The sequence below is a fragment of the Capricornis sumatraensis genome, chromosome 9 (assembly GCF_032405125.1).
Source record: "Capricornis sumatraensis isolate serow.1 chromosome 9, serow.2, whole genome shotgun sequence".
In the NCBI taxonomy this organism is placed as follows: Eukaryota; Metazoa; Chordata; class Mammalia; order Artiodactyla; family Bovidae; genus Capricornis; species Capricornis sumatraensis.
In genome coordinates this window covers 14951910-14968962 of record NC_091077.1, presented here as the reverse complement: position 1 = coordinate 14968962, position 17053 = coordinate 14951910, and the positions used below count along the sequence as shown (strand labels likewise).

The following is a 17053-nucleotide window of genomic DNA, read 5'->3' as shown; positions in this document are numbered from 1 at the left end:
AAAAAATAGGCCAGCAGGCTCGCCTCCGGGTGGTTCAACTCAGTGGTGCTGTTCATACTCCAGAGCCTCGTTGACTCCAGCTGAGACCACCTGCCTCTTTGCTCATTGGCTCCTTCCTAAACTGCTTCCTGGACTTCCCAGAAAGCTCTAGTGGTAAAGAGCCCACTTATCAATGCAGGAGATTCGGGTTTGATCCCTGAGTGAGGAAGATCCCCTGGAGGAGGGCATGGCAACCCACTCTAGTATTCTTGCCTGGAGAATCCCATGGACAGGCACACGGCGCATACTGTTTCCTTCACTCCTCCTTTCCTGAGAGTCTCAAAAGGCAGGTATACCGGAATCCTCATCTCAGTCTGACCCAAAGCCCAGTCCTTCACTGCCCCCACCCCCAGAACCCTGCCCCTCCCCCTCCCACCCCGCCTCCGCTGAGGCCCCACCCACTTGGGCTAGGAGTTCCTCTTGGTCAGTCTTCACACCAAAGCGGGGGATGCTGGAATCGTTGAGGCTGCTGCTATGCATCAGCTTCTTCACCCCAGTTATCTGAGACATGGGCTGGAGCTGTGGCCCAGGGGCCAGGGGCTGCTGGCAAGGTCTCTGTCGTGGCGCTTGCTGTTTTTCCCGATCTTTGATCGTGGGTGATGGGATCTCCACTTCATTCCGCTTGTCTGCGGAAGACAGAGGAGAGGCAAGCATGGTTACCCCACTGAAGCTCCCTCATCTGGCTCTCAGACCGTGCCTGCCTTACCCCCTCAAGCCCTGAAAATTCTCACCCAGGAGGGCAGACCTAGTCCTGGTGTCATGCTGTTGGTTGCTTATAGACTGGAAACCAGAGCGGAGGTAGGAATTCTTCTGGGAGTTGGTGGGCTGGAGTGGGGACCCCAGAGCCAGACGAGAGCTGTGGGGTGGCCCCAGTCCAATCACCAGGTTTGGCGAGGGGGTGGCACGGGAAGTCAGGAGGCTGGGTGGGGGCGCTAGAGAGGGCTTCTGCCTGCCTCGGATAGGCAAGGTCCCTTCTCGGGCTGGGAAGACAGCCCCACGGTGAACCAGAGGGCTGGTGGGGGTGGACAGCGCTGGGAGGCGGGAAGGAAGGGTGGTCTCTGGCTCCATGGGCCCACCCCTACCCCCTGGACATCAGCCTGCCTGGGGGCCAGCCCCAGAAGTCTCTTCTGGAGCTCTTTAGGCCTTCCAGAGTCCAGCCAGGGCCACCCATTGTGACCTGGGTCCCAGCAGTCAATGACAGGGCCCAAGAGGGCTCATTTGCATGCTGTGCTCTTATTGGCTGGGTCTTCCGCATTCAGGCACATCACACACTCACTGGTGGGAATGTTTGAAACCTTCTTTCCAGCTTGGTTGGGGGGGCAGGTAGCCTGAATTGGGGAACTTTGGTGATCAATTCTGAAGGTGAAATTACCCTGACTTTGTCAGGGATAGTCTCAGTTAAGGCCCTTGGCTTCAGGACGAGGGGAAGGCTGACCTTGGAGGTCCTTGTGAGCTGAAGGGTTCCAGTAAATCTGGAGTATTCTACCTTTAAGTTTCTGAGTTAAGGAATTCTCCAGAGTTTGGGGAATCACTGTATAGGTTTAAGCTAAGCAAGAGAATCCTACTGAATTTGGGTATCTAAAGTTTGGGGGTCTACTGAATTTGGGGGTATTGTACCAAGTTTGGGCATTCTATTAAATTGGGGAGATTTCAGCTTGGAAGTTTTTTTTTAAAGGTTTGGGGGTCTTTATGGGCTTTTGAGGGCAGGAATTCCCTTAAATTTGAGAATTCCACTGAGTCCAGGCATCTCTCTTGAGTTTGAGGGATCTTCTGAGTTTGGGGCAAGGAAATTCAAGGTTGGAGATTCTACTGAATTTTGGGAGACTTTGAGTTCTATTTGAGTTTGGGGGTTTCTTGGGGTCCTTGAGTTTGAGAGTTCCAATGGGATCCCACTGAGTTTAGAGGGATTTTGCAGCTTTAAATGTAGGGGTTCTACAGGAGTTGGGGGGTCTCACTAAATTTGAGGGTATCAGAGTGTAGGAACTTTTGATGTGGAGACTTTGACCTTTGGGGAGGTGAGTCAGGGTCCCTTGGGCAAATGTGTCCAACAAGACCTAGGGTCTGGGGTGTCCCCCAACAGTCCAGTTATGCACCCCCCCGCCACATACACACACAGTGCTGCCCTTCACTCACCCAGGAATGTGGTGGAGATGTACTCAGAGACCTGGTTTCCTGACCTGCTCATCTCTGACAGGTGTGTGAGTTCACGGTTTAGCATCCTCTTGAACTAAAGTGAAGGAGGCAAGAAGGAAGGCATGATGGGGTGATGGCAAGGGTTGGGGGGGTAAGGTCAGGCCTTCCCAAGAAACCTCTGAAGAACCCAGGAGTCCCTCTCACTTCTCTGCTCAGCCAGCACAGCCCTCAGCAGGCTGTGAGAGGGGAGGGGTCAGTCCTTCCTCTCCTCCCAACTCTCGATGGGGGTCCCCAGGCTTGGGGAGTGCAGCTCTCCCTCTCTGAGGAAGAAGGCTTTCTCTCACCATACTCCCTCTTTCTGCCCCTAAAGAGGAGCCAGAGGGGCACCTGTGGAAGGGAGGGGCTCCTGCTTAACAGGGAGCCAATGGGGTGCCAGGAGAATCCCGTCACCATGGTGATGGGAGTCTCCTTAGCAACTCCCCCTCCAACCAGCTGCTGAGCTGGGGAAAAGGGGGCAGGCCGTGGGCCCCTTAACCCCTGCCTTCCCAGACCTACCCCTGGCCCAGGTCTTCCCAGACAGGGACCCCACACCCCAGGGTCCTGGCCCCCCAGCCCTCAGCCTGGTTTGGAAGGAAGGAATGAAGTCCTGAAATTCTGGGTGAAGATGTTTGGCCAGGGCAGGGAGAAGGGTGAGCAGAGGAAACCCTAGTTCAGTCACTAGGGGATGGGGGTTTCCCATCAGAGCCCCGTCTCCCCCAACCTCAGAGGGGTGGACAGATGCACAGATGGACAGGGGATGCCTAGAACCAGGCCTGGGGGCTCCTTTGGGTCTCCCCGTCTCTCTTCACACAAGTGGCTGCTGTGACATTGTGCATGAGGAGAAAGGGCATCGGCTCCCCACCCCCAAGCTCCACCAAAGCGCCCCCTGAGCTGGAGCCGACTGTCCAGAGAGGCAGGAGGGACTCTTGGCAGGAAGGGTGAGCCCGCCCAGCCGGCCCACATCGGGAGGGGCACTCACTCCTCCCAGGGCTGCCAGAGGCCCTGGGCACCCATAGAGAGACACATATCCACACACAAGATGGACCCACAAAGTCACACAACCGCACAGAGTCACAGACTCCCCACTTACACAGTGCTACACAGCCCCCAGACACACACATCAAGGAGCACACACAATAAAGCAGTCACTGAACTCAGGGTCCCATGCCCCAGAAAAATCATGCAGCTCTGGGCTCATAAACATGGCCCAAAACACACCACCACAATCAGAACCATGTGATCTTGGCCAGGGCCATCCCCCGGTCCATGACCCAGGCACACAAGCCCACGGGCCTCAGGCAGCCCCCCACCACTCCAGACACACACACACATGCGCGCTGACGGTCACACCCAGAGAGAGACCCACACCCCCAGCCACCCACCTTCCACGCCCAGCCCCGGGCCACACACAGAGACACAGTCACCAGGCTTCATCTCCAGGCCACACACGTGCACAGATGCACACACAAGCCCAGACTGGGGGCTGGAAGGTGCGAGGTGGGAGGGCCAGAGCTGGGTCTCTTGCCCATCCTCCACCCTGAGTTCCCCTACCTGGTCCCACCAGCCCACCAGCCACGGCTTGGAGCAGGTCTCGCAGAAGAAATCCACCAAGGGCATCGTGGAGTCTTGGCCCCGCTCAGGGCTGCCGCACATAGAGGCTGGGCTTGGGGAGTCCCGGGGTTAGCAGCTATTGTGGCAGGGGGCGGGGTGCTGGGCAGTGGAAGGGGGAGCCGCGGAGGGGCCCGGGCCGGCCCAGCAGGGCTGGGGGGCTCCCTTCCCCTCCGCGCTCCTGGCAGCAGCCCTGGTTACATGGTCCGCCTGCCGTGGGCCCTGCTGGGGCCCCCTGCGGCAGCAGCAGTGGCTGGAGGTGGCCGGGGACCCGTGCCCATGGGGGGAAGGTGCAGGGCGAGGGTCCCGGGAGGAGGCTTCGGAGGCTCTGGGCTCCGTGTGTTCGCCTGTGTGTGTGCGTGTGCGTGCTCACTGCAGCACTGGCAGGCTGCATGCAATGTCAGGTGGTGCTGGGGGTGGGGGGGGCATTAAAGGGGCACTGGAGCCCACGGGCCTCAGGCAGGACCCAGGTGAGGTTGCCAGGGATGGGCAGGGAGGCACACGCACCTGGCAGAGGGCATGCCCCCCACCCCGCCGTGGACACACCCAGCGACAGACACACACACCCACATGCTCCACACACCAACACACAATCAGACACAAACTCCACTCCACACCACTACAATCAGACACTTGACAGACCTGACCACACTCTGACACCCAGATGCTTCCAGTCCTATGCTAACCTCACAAACACACACACACACACAGTCACAATTCTGTTGTTCAACACATTTCTAGGTATAAAATTGAGCACACAGAGGTACAAATACCTCTAGACACCCATTCCCAGAATATGGACTCACAACCAGAAGTGCAGGCACACACTAAGGGATAAACACCCAGATACTGGACACACTTGCAGACACACTCAACACACCCACAGACACACTTGTAAACAAACATGAATACCCGTATGGCCTCAGACACAAATGTGCCCTGACTAATCTATAAGGGAATACGCACACTCACACCCACGACTCCACAAGGCACACACCCCATTGCAGAAATACACCCGCAGACCTACATTCAGACACACAGTCACATTCTCAGATGCTTCACACATACCCTCAGGGACACAATTGCCCTCAGACTCACATGTTCCCAGACAAACCTCCACCCACGGGTGTGCGCACCTCCCAACACAGACGCCCCCACCTGCACATTCATTTCCTGACAGGCATCCTCCCACCAAGCTGTACAACTCCAGGCGGCATCATTCACATTGCCCGCTTCCTGAATGGCGCCCCCTGGAGTTGTGCAGTGCACAGTCAGCACAACTGTACATGGATGCCTTGCACTCTCTCCTGTGGCCTTGCAAGCACACACACACACACACATACAGAGTCACAGACACATGGAGATACACACTCAGATTCACATCTGGACTGACTCACCTCTAGACATACACCCGCCCCTGCTACAGCCCCCCACACTGACAGCCCCACATTGTCAGCTGTGCATACCTTTACACCCTCCATAGATACACTTGTGCATGCCACTCCTGATGGATCTTATTGGGTTACCCCCCACTCCCCCTCCCCTCCTCCCTTCCCAGCACTGCAATTGTGTAGCCAACCAACAGCCAGTCATATAGCCACAGATACACACTCATAGACCATACAAACATACAACCTGCTCCCCTCAGGAGAGAAGGTCACCTAGGGACACACACACACACCCCACACACACACACTAGGTCTACAGGAGATACAAAGTCACCCACAGGCTCTAATCACAGGTCGACCACGCCCACTGGCCACGCCCCATAGCTAACCCCGCCCCCAGCAGTTGGCTCCACCCCGCTGCTCCTACACACCTTATGGGAAGCCATCTCGCTGACGGAGCGGTAGGTCTGCATGGTTTCCAGCTGCTCCAGACACCAGTCCAGCTCCTCCAGTGTCTCTCGGGCCAACTGCTGACACGTCTCCTCTGGAGAAGGGGCAGCCGGGGTGGTGACTGTGAGGGTTCGCGTGGAGACCCCCAGAGGTGCTGGAGGCCCGTCAGATGAGTAGGGTGCTGGGAAAGGGGCTGAGGGACCCCGCACTGGGGCACCACGAGGGGCCCTTCTCCTGCCCCGGGCTTAGTTACCTGATAGCGTGGCCTTGCAGACGGGGGTTGGGCCGCCCAGCGGGGACCGCCTGCAAAAAATCGGGCCCCAACCTCAGCCTGGCCCTCCCCGCATCTCTGCCTTCCTCTCTGCATGAAGAGTACTGACCTTCCTTTTATGGAGCCCTCTCTGTGTGTCCCAGGCATGCTGCCATTTACTCTGCCCGCTGCCTCTCACAGAGCCTCACAAAAACCCATTTTACAGATGAGGAAACTGAGGTTCACGAAGTTGGAGCCAGCTTCTTCAAGACTATATGGCTGGTTGGGTCAGACCCCGTGTCTCCAAAGTCCCTGCTGCCCTAAGCACCCCTCCCCCGAGTTCCTTGAACCCCAGGATAACTCTGCCCCCTCCCCACAGGGCTCCCAGAGGAACCAGCAGCTCTCAGCCTCACCCCTGCCCCCAAATAAGAACTACTTCTATTCAGTGAGCACTTACTATGTGCTGGGCAATATTCTAGCACTTTCTATACATCACCTTCTCAACTTCTTACAGCGGTCTCCAGTTGACAGAGGCAACACAGGAGGCTAACTGCCTGGCAAGCTGGCATCACTGCCAGGAGTGGCCCAGAGGCTGGGGTTGCTGGCCACTCATGACCTCAGCCCTGAGTGTCCATACCCCTCCATCTTTGTTTATAAAAGTTTCCCCGACTTAAGAATTTGAATCACAATGGTTTACTGGCTCAGTGGCAGCTGTTGGCTAAACAGAGGCTCAGAGAGGTCAAGTGCCTGCCTGAGGTCACACAGCAGCTGTGAGAATTGGTCCCAGGTATGTTGAGCTTCATGATCACAGGCCCTGGGGCCTAGCCTCCACTTACTTGTTGCTGGGAATGGGCACATTGGTCAGGAGGGAGAAGTTGCTGCGAACGCTCCGGAGACTGGCCAGCACCTGGGTGGGGGAGCTAGGGTGAGGAGAGGGGTCCACCCAGAGCGGGGAGCTGGGGCTGGGCCCCTGTCCCCAAGTGTGGGGGAGAGTCAGAGCCCCTTCCCTTCTTAGGGAAGGAGGTCTTACCTGGGCAAACGGCGTGACGATGAGGTCCTCTGCATGCCTGCAAGGACAGGGGTAGGTCAGGGGTCCTCACAGTGGGGCTCCCAAGGGTCTGGGGTGGACAGGGGCTGAGGCTACCAGAAAAGCAAGTCCCTAGGGTGTCACTCTGTGGGGGACTGGCCCCCGGAAGGCTGGTGGACAGGAAGGGGGCTCTGTGGGGTGGGGGAGGGGTGCTTGTACCTCACAAGGATGGTCACGCAGGGGCTCCTTCTGAAGGAAATGGTCAGGGAGAAGGGTTCAGGTGGGGCAAGGTGAGGTGGCGCAGAGACAAAAGGAGGGCGGTGAATACACCTCAGAGGTTGAGCTTGGGGAGGGGGCGGAGGACAGGAGCTGGGGGGAAGGTGAGAAACGGATGCCTCACCGGACAGGGCTGGAGGATTCAGTGAGAAGGAAGCGGGCTGAGGAGACAGGGGTGCTCACACCTCTATGCTGCTGTTGTTTGTTTGCTTCAGTCGTGTCTGACTCTTTGTGACCCCATGGATTGCAGCCCGTTGGGCTCCTCTGTCCAGGGATTTCCCAGGCAAGAATACTGGAGTAGGTTGCCATTTCCTTCTCCACACACCACTATTGGTGGTCATGATAAGGGGGGCTGGTTTAGGGAAGCCTAGACATGGGGAGGAAGAAGAGGGTCAGCCAAGGTGGACCCTCTGGAAGTGGTGACCAGGAGGGGCTCAAGTGGGGTTCCCTTGCTGGAGAGAGGGGATAAGGTGGCACCAGGCTCCTGAAACCAAGCGGCAGGAGTGGGCATGGGCAGGTTGGGTGGGTGGGCACTGTAGGGACATGGGTGGGGCTGGGCCTGGGCTCAGAGTGGCTGGGTGGCAGGGCAGAGACAGGGTGGGCATTCATTACCTCACTGGGTGGGTATGCTATAAGGGGGCTGAGTCCTCAATAGGGAATAAGGGTGCTGTTTAGTTTTTGCCAAGGACCATGGGGTGGGGTGGGGGTTGGGCAGCCCCCGCCCCCCCTTGCTGGGGCCAGGAGGCCTGGAAGAGCCAGCCAGGGGGGAGATGGCGGGTGCTCACGCCTCGCTGGTGACCGACGAGTTCCGGGACATGGTCTTGGGTGACATGTCATAGTCGCTGTCTGAGCGGTAGAGAAAGGACTCCCGGCGCTGGCTGGTGGCCACCCCGGCATGCAGCACGAGGCCCGGGCTCGCCTGCGAGTCCAGCGGGCTGCGGCCTGGCGACGGTGTCGGTCCATTCTCTGCCTCCAAGCTGCAAGGGGTGGGCGGGAAGAGGGGTCAGGGGGCTGAGATGACATTGGTCGGGGAGAGTCGAGAGGAATAAGGGGACCCAGGAAATTCCTGACAAGAGAGACAGATACCTCCGAAAAGGTGGGAGACAGGAAATTAGAGAGACCACCTTTGTGTGCCTGGTCCTGCTGCCAGAGCTAAGGGAAACTGCCGTGACCCAGACAGACCATGATCTGTGCCCCTCACAAACATGACACCAGGAGGGCTGGGCTAGAAACAGGCTAACTGAGCAGCACTGCACACCCCCAAAAGTTGTGGGGTCCTCCTTGCTCTGTTCTTTCCTTTGTACCTCAAAGCAATCAAATCTATTCAAGAATAATCCGTCTGCTTCATACCCCTTCCTTGGCCAGCCTCCCCACCATCACTTGCCTGGGCCAGGACGTTTGTCTTTGCTCTGGGCCCTAGCTTCTTCTGTCTATACCCCTGTCTACTTCCCTCAGCCGCCAGAAGAAGCCTGTGAATACCTGAGTTGGGCCACATCCCTCCTCTGTTTAGAACCTTCTCTGGCTCCCAGTTTACTCAGAGCCAAAGCCAAAGTCCTTGCTGTAGCCCACAAGGCCCTGCCCCCATACCCACTCTGCCGTTCATGGACTCTGGTGCAGCCATAATTGCTATCTGGCTGGTCCCCAAATATTCCAGAAACATTCCTGCCTCAGGGCCTTTGCACAGGCTGTCTCCCTGGCCCAGCTCTCCAGCGGCTCCCCCTTCACCTCCTTCAGGCCTCCTCTCAAATGTGGCCTCCTCAGGAAGGCCTCCCTCAACCAACCCATCTGAAATGTCATCTCCTGCCCTTATATTTCATATTTCCCTTCCTTAAAATAAATACTACTTACCCAGCACATTCTATGTTTTACTTCTCTGCTGTTTGCCGTCCCTTCCAGAACTAAGCTCTACAGAGCAAGCATTTTGGTCTGCTTTGTTCGCTGCTGGATCTCTGGCTAAGATCATGGCCTGGACGCCCAACAAATGTTTAATGTATGAATCAATCTATGAATGAATGAATGAATACACAGGCTGGATGGTGCCATCCAGGGAATTAAAACTAGGTGGGTGGCTGGAAAGGTGATTTTTAGCTGCTGTGGTGGAGGCAGGTCTCTCTGAGGAGGTGATATCTGAGCAGGGCCTGCAGGATGAGAAGGAGCAGGCCATGGGTCAGGAGGTGGGAGAAAGCACTCCAGGGTGAGGGAACAGTAAGTAAAAAGGCCCTGTGGCAGAATCTGTTTTTTGTTGGAGGACCAGCAAGGAAATTGGTGTCACTGGAGTGGAGATATAGACAGATAACAGAGACACAGCTACATAGAGGGTACAGCAGGACTCCATTCTGTTGACACTGGCAAGACAGCCTCTGGATGAGGTAGGAAAAAGCTGGCTATGCCACTTCCCAAATGTACAACTTGGGGGAAAAGACCAAATTTCAATTTCCTCTTCTGCAATATGGGGGCAACCACTACCTGCCTCAGGTCATCCAGCTAACCAGAGTTAACACAGGTAACATGCTCAGGATGGTGCCTAACAGGGAAGGGAGCTCAAGAAACACTGGCAGCTGTAAATCTATCAGCCCCCTAACTGTAAATCTATCAGTATCCCTGGGGAGGGAACTCAGCTAGGCATTTGATATGAAGGTTTGAGGATAAGCGTGGGGAGCTGTGTGCCTGTGACATGCTGTGTGACCTCGAGAAGGTCACTGCCCTCTCTGGTCTGTGACTGTTAAAATGAGGGTGTTAGACTGGTCAGCAGATTTCAGGCTGTGCTCTGGTGAGTACAACCGGGTAGGGAGAGAGGAAACAGAATCCTCCCTGCACTTTCTGGTCCTACTATTGAATGTTAGTCTAAGATTTTATTTGAATGTTCCCTCTGCTAAGAAATAAATCTGAGGGAATTCTCTTGCGGTCCAGTGGTAAGGACCCTGCATTTCCACCTCAGGGGGCCCAGGTTCCATCCCTGGTCAGGGAACTAAGATCCCACATGCCATGTAGCCTAGTAAAAAAAAAAAATCTGAAATCTCCTAGACCAGGGCAGCAATACCAGCTTCTATGCTGCTGCTGCTACTAAGTCGCTTCAGTCGTGTCTGACTCTGCGACCCCATAGACGGCAGCCCACCAGGCTCCCCCATCCCTGGGATTCTCCAGGCAAGAACATGGAGTGGGTTGCCATTTCCTTCTCCAATGCATGAAAGTGAGAGTGAAGCTGCTCAGTCATGTCCGACTCTCAGCGACCCCATGGACTGTAGCCCACCAGGCTCCTCCGTCCATGGGATTGTCCAGGCAAGAGTACTGGAGTGGGGTGCCATTGCCTTTTTCCACCAGCTTCTATACATGGACTCTTTTTCCTGGGCCAGCCCTGGGATGGAGTGATGGGTGGGGGGGGGCGGCGGGACTTCATTGTCTCCATTTTACACATGAAGAAACTAAGGTTCAGAGAGGATGATTGGTTCCAGGTCACACAGTAAGGTCATGGTGCTGTCAGAATTCCACCCCAAGTCTTGGGACTCCTCAGATCAAAATGTTAACTGCTGCCCTCTGTTGACGACCCCTCAGGGCACATTCCTCTCATTAGAGCAAATTTTTCCAGGGGCCAGGCAGCCAACATAAAAAGCAGAGTGGGGCTGGGGGCCCTGGGTTCCAATTTTAGGAAAGAAACCGGAAATTTTAAATAGTTGAAAATGCAAACTTCTTTTGAAAACAAACTTCAGAAAACATTTTAAAAACACTGAACCCTGCTCTGCAAAAGACACTGTCAAGAGAATAAAAAGACAAGCCACAGACTGGGAGAAAATATCTGACAAAGGACTGGTATCCAGAATATATAACCAACTCTGAAGATTCGATAAGAAGAAGACAGATGACTTGGACTTCCCCGGTGGTGCAGTGGTTAAGAATCTGCCTGCCAATACAGGGGACACAGGTTCGAACCCTGATCCAGGAAGATCCCACAAACCGCCGAGCAACTAAACCCATGCGCTACAGCAACCAAGTCCACGCGCCTAGAGCCTGTCTGTGTTCCACAAGAGAAGCCACTGCAATGAGGAGCCGGCGCGCCAAAACTAGAAAGAGCCTTTGTGCAGCAACGAAGACTCAGTGGAGCCAAAAATAGATAAACGAAAATTTAAAAAGAAGACAACCCAATGAAAGAATGAGCAGAAGTATGGAGAGTTCACCAAAGAAGATACACAGATGGCACATTAGCACAGGAAACATCATTCCTCCTTGCTGCTGCTGCTGCTGCTAAGTCGCTTCAGTCGTGTCCGACTCTGTGCGACCCCAGAGACGCCAGAGCCCACCAGGCTCCCCTCCGTCCCTGGGATTCTCCAGGCAAGAACACTGGAGTGGGTTGCCATTTCCCTCTCCAACGCATGAAAGTGAAAAGTGAAAGTGAAATCGCTCAGTCGTGTCCAATTCTTTGCGACCCCATGGACTGCAGCCTACCAGGCTCCTCCATCCATGGGATTTTCCAGGCAAGAATACTGGAGTGGGGTGCCACTGCCTTCTCCGTCATTCCTCCTTAGGGAAATGCAAATTAAAACCATGAACTATCTCTTCACACCTACTAGGGTGCTAATCAAACAAAAACTGATAAGGATACCAAGTGGTGATGACAAGGATTTAGAGCAACTGGAACTCCCATTCACCGCTGATGGGAATGCCAAGTGGTACAGCCACTCTGGAAGACAGTTGGTTACTTTCTTATGAAACTGAGCATACCCTAATTGTACAGTCTGACAACTGCAGTCCTATATATTTACCCAAGATAAATGAAACATATCCACTCAAAGACTTGCTGACTAGGGACTTCCCCGGTGGTCCAGACCCTAGGACTCTATGTTCCCAATGCAGAGGGCCCCGGTTTGATCCCTGGTCAGGGAACTACATCCCTCATGCTGCAACTAAGAGTTCACATGCCACAACTTAAGATCCTATATGCCACAACTAAGACCTGCCCAGCACAGCCAAAATGAGTACATATATATATATATAGAAGCCTGCTGACTGGTGTTTATAACAGTTCTCTTTATAATCACCAAAAACTAGAAACAACCACACCAAACGTACATCAACAGATGAATGGATAAATGGTAGCAGATCCATGCCGTGGAATGTGTGTATGCTCAGTCACTCAGTGGTGTCCAACTCTTGCAACCCCATAGACTGTAACCTGCCAGGCTCCTCTGTCCATGGGATTCTCCAGGCAAGAATACTGGAGGGGGTTGCCTTTTCCTTCTCCAGGGGATCTTCCTGACCTAGGAACTGACCCCAGGTCTTATGCATTGCAGGCAGACTCTTTACTGATTGAGCTATAAGGGCATTCAGCAATTTAAAAAAAATAAAATAAAATAAACTACAGACCTTCTTTGACTTTTTAAAATGGGGTGTTTTATTAGTGGCTTGGACTAAGATGGTTGTGGTGAGTTACTAAGAAATGATTGTATTTGGAGCTTATATTTAAAACCTAAGGGATTTATTTTTGAATTATTTGTATAGGATGAAGGAGAGGAGTCAGGGATTTCCTTGACTTATGATATGTCCTGATAAACCCACTGTAAATTGAAAATATCAAGATAGCCAAGGGCTTCCCTGGTTGTCCAGTGGTTGAGAATCTGCCTTGCAATGCAGGGGATCCCTGGTCTGGGAAGATCTCACATGCCACGGGACAACTGAACCCGAGCACCACAACTACTGAGCCTGTATTTCTGAGCCCACAAGACGCAACTATTGAGCTTCTGTGATGTGACTGCTGAAGCCCACGCGCCCTAGAGCATGTGCTCTGCAACCAGAGAAGCCACCACAAGGAGAAGCCCCGTGCCCCGCAATTAGAGAGTAGTCACTGACTGCTGCAACGAGAGAAAGCCCTTGAGCAGCAATGAAGACCCAGAGCAGCCAAAAATAAATACATAAATTTGGAAAGGATAGAGAGCCTAGAAATAAACCCTCACATATATGTGGTCAAATGATTGTCAACAAGGAAGCCAGGACCATTCAATGGAGAAAGGACAGTCTTTTTAAAAGATGGTGCTGGGAAAACTAGTTACCCACTTACAGAAGAATGAAGTGGGATCCTTACCTTATACCATACACAGAAATTAACCCCCAGTAGATCAAAGATCTAAATATAAGGGCTAAAACTATAAAACTGTTAGAAGCTTCATGACATTGGATTTGGCAATGATTGTTTGGACATGACATCAAAAGCATGGGCAACAAAAGAAAAAATAAATTAGGGAGTTCATCAAAGTTAAAAACTTTTATGCATCAGAAGACTATTCAGGGAGTACAAAGGCAATCCATAGAATGGGAGAATATTTCTTTAATAGTCCTTTTTTTCTTTTTTCGGCCGCACCATGGGGCACATGAGATCTTAGTTCCCTGACCAGGGATTGAAACTGTGCCTCTGCAGTGGATGGAAACTTGGAGTCCTAACTACTGGACTAAGGGAATTTCTGGGAGAACATTTTTGCAAATAACATATTTGATAAGGGATTCATGTCTAGACTGGGCTTCCCTGATAATTCAGACTGTCAAGAATACAATGCAACTCCTGCAACGCAGGAGACCTGAGTTCGATCCCTGCGTCGGGAAGATCCCCTGGAGAAGGAAATGGCAAGCTACTCCAGTGTTCTTGCCTTGATAATTCCATGGACAGAGGACCCTGGTGGGCTACAGTCCATGGCGTCACAGAGTCGGACACGACTAAGCAACTGAGCGCACATGCAGTATCCAGATTATATAAAGAACTCCTAAAACTCAACAACAGAACAAACAACCTAATTAAAAAGTGGGAGGGAGTTCCCTGGTGGTCCAGTGGTTAGGGTTTGGAGCTCTCATTTCTGATATCCTGGATTCATTCTGGTTAGGGAAATAAGATCCCACAAGTCACGGGCATGGCAAAAAAAAAAAAGAAAAGGTATATCCTTTAAACATTTCTTCAAAGAAGACATACATATAGACAATAAACACACGAGAAGATGCTCAACATCACTGGTCATTAGGAAAATGCAAATAACCCCAATGAGATACCACCCATCAGGATGGCTATTATTAAAAAAAAAAAAAAGGAAAATAACAAGTGTTGGCGCGCATGTGGAGAAACTGGAATACTTATACACTGCTGGTGAGGATATAAAAAGGTGCAGCCACAGTAGAAAAGAGTTTGATGGCTCTGCAAAAACTTTTAAGTCCAGAACGACCATGTGATCCAGCTATATGCCTTCCAAGTACGTATACCCAAAAAAATTGAAAGCTGGGCACTTCCCTCGTGGTCCAGTGGCTATGACTCCACACTTCCAAGGCAGGGGCCTTGGGTTCGATCCCTGTCAGGGAACTAAACCCCACATGTGGCAACCAAAAGATTCAGTATGTGGCAACTAAGAGCCAGCACAGCCAAATAAATAATTTTTTTAAAGAGAAAGGAAATTCTGACATAGGCTATAACGTGCATGAACCTTGGAAACATCGCACTAAATGAAATGTCAGACACAAAAGGACAATATTGTACAATCCCACTTACATGAGGTCCCTGGAGGAGTTAAATTCACAGAAAAGAGAAAGCATGGTAGGGGCCGGGGGCTGAGGGAGGGAAATGGGAGTGAGTGTTCCATGGGGACGGAGTTTCGGTTTAGGAAGATGAAAGTGTCCTGGCAATGGATGGCGGGGGGACACTTGCACAACAATGTGTGTGTACTTAATGACACTAAATTGTACAGTCAAGTTAAAGTGGTAAATTTTATTACATATATTTTACCACAATTAAAAAAAAAAAAACCTCTCATGCAACACATACTAAAAAGGGTGAATTTTGGAAATCCCCTGGTGGTCCAGTAGTTAGGACTCGGTGCTTTCACTGCCGGGGGCCTGGGTTCAATCCCTGGTCAGGGAATTTAAAATTCCACAAGCAGCAGGGTACAGCCAAAGGGGGGAAAAAAGTCGAATTTTACTATATGTTAAATTTTTAAGCCAATTAAAAAAAAAACAGGAGTAAAAATACTCTTAGATCATGAACTTCGGCCTTTGATGATAATGCCCATTTATTGAGCACCTGCTGTGTACTGAGTGACAGGTTAGATCCTTTTAGATTCATAGGAATAATAAGGTTGCTGTTTAGTTGCTCAGTTGTATCCGACTCTCTTGCGACCCCCTGGGCTATAGCCTGCCAAGCTCCTCTGTCCATGGGATTTCCCAGGCAAGAATATTGGAGTGGGTGGCCATACCCTCCTCCAGGGCATCTTCCCCACCCAGAGATCGAACCAGTGGCACTCGGATTCTTTATCTCTGAGCCAACAGGGGAGCCCCAATAATAAGATACTCAGTATTCGCCTTGTGCCTGGTACTATCTGTAATTTTGTGTGTTTGTCATTGTTTTGCTCTTTACCTTTTGGCCACACCACATGGCACGTGGGATCTTAGTTCCTGGACCAGTTCTTGAACCCATGTCCCCTGCACTGGAAGCACAGGAGCTAATCTCTAGACCATCAGGGATGTCCCTCCTGGTGCCATCGAAGTGCTTTGTACACATGAACCCAATCAGGTCTCCCACCAATCCTGTGAGTCGGGTTCTATTAATGTCCTGGGTCAATATGGAGGCTGAGGTGCAGAGAGGGAGCAAGGGGCTGGTGGCCTTCCTGCCTGTGAATGAGATCCTGTCTCCCGAGGCCCCGCCTGGATTTTGGGGCTCTGCTGAGTGCCACTGGGGAGGGGAGGAGAGGGACACATACCTGCATCCTGAGGACCTCAGCCCCACCCCAGGAACTGAAGCTGCAGTTGGGGGGACTTGAGACTCAAGCCCAGAGGACACCCAACTAGACTTGTGGGCAGATCCCACAGCCCCAGGGGGACTCAGCTCACGTAAGCAGGAGCCCAGAGGCCCAGATGGGAAGAAGAGGTTCTCTGGGGCCCTGCTGTTTTTGCTTCCAGGAGCGAATGTCCCCTGGGCTGTGGAAGGACAGAGGAGAGAGGATCAGGTGTGTTGAACAGCAGCCTGAGAGGGACAGAGAGTGTGTGTGTGTGTGGGGGGGGGGGGCGGGCAGGTGTCTCAGCTACCCCTCAGAATCAGACCCAGAGCTGTCGGCATTCACTCCTCCCTGACCTGCTACTGCTCACAGTAGCCAAAGTCAGGTTGGAGGTGGCTCGAGCAATGTCCCAATGGGACCCAAAGCTGCAAACCCGAGTCAAGGACAGCCAACAGGCCCTGACCTCACAGGCACATACCCAGACACTTCATCAGAAAGCAAACTGAAGGACTTCAGGGACTTCCCTGTTGGTCTGGTGGTTAAGGACTTCCAATGGAGGGGGAGCAGGTTTAATCCCTGCTTGGGGAACTAAGAGCCTACAAGCTGCACGGTGAGGCCACAAAAAAAAAAAAAAAAAGGAAAGGACTTGCCCAAGACTCTCCTTTGGACAGGCTGACCACTTGATGGCATTCAGATGGAGCTGCTACCTGCCTCTGCTCCTCTGAGGGCCCTGGGCCCGCCCACCTGGGCTCCTGGAGCATCAAACTGGGCCCCTGGAGGACTGGGCAGCCCAGGGACAGATCCAGATTTTGGAGTTCTGCCGCACAGGCCGATACGAAACAAACAAGCAGTGGAGGTGGAGGGGGCAGGAGAGGAGACGCGTCCCCGTTGGTCAGACTCATAGCAATCACAGTAGCCAACTGCTATCAAATGTCACATGCTAGGCACTCTGGTATGCCCAGACGGGTCCTCATGCTCCATTTTCCACAGATAAAAACTGAGGCACAAATAGGATAAGTAACTTGGCTCATGGTAAAGCACGATTTCAACCAGGGCCACCAGGCTACAAGGCTGCTGCCCAGTAAATCACTGGGTGTCTGTCTCCCCC

The 17053-nt window shown here is 52.8% G+C and overlaps 1 protein-coding gene across 6 annotated transcripts in view; it reads right to left on the bottom strand.

The window, feature by feature from the left end:
• Positions 1 to 17053, bottom strand: part of PDE4A (phosphodiesterase 4A) — a 42973-nt gene that overhangs the window by 8727 nt on the left and 17193 nt on the right. For 3 of the 6 annotated variants that reach the window (XM_068980750.1, XM_068980749.1, XM_068980753.1), the window contains 7 exons: positions 7996 to 8187; positions 6938 to 6974; positions 6744 to 6814; positions 5911 to 5960; positions 5639 to 5751; positions 2173 to 2266; positions 442 to 665 (listed from right to left, as the gene is read on the bottom strand). In XM_068980750.1, coding sequence (XP_068836851.1) covers positions 442 to 665; positions 2173 to 2266; positions 5639 to 5751; positions 5911 to 5960; positions 6744 to 6814; positions 6938 to 6974; positions 7996 to 8187 — 781 coding nt within the window. Of the gene's footprint in view, positions 1 to 441; positions 666 to 2172; positions 2267 to 3762; positions 3829 to 5638; positions 5752 to 5910; positions 5961 to 6743; positions 6815 to 6937; positions 6975 to 7995; positions 8188 to 10933; positions 10947 to 17053 lie in introns of those variants that run through there. The other 3 variants (XM_068980751.1, XM_068980754.1, XM_068980752.1) reach the window with 3 other exon arrangements.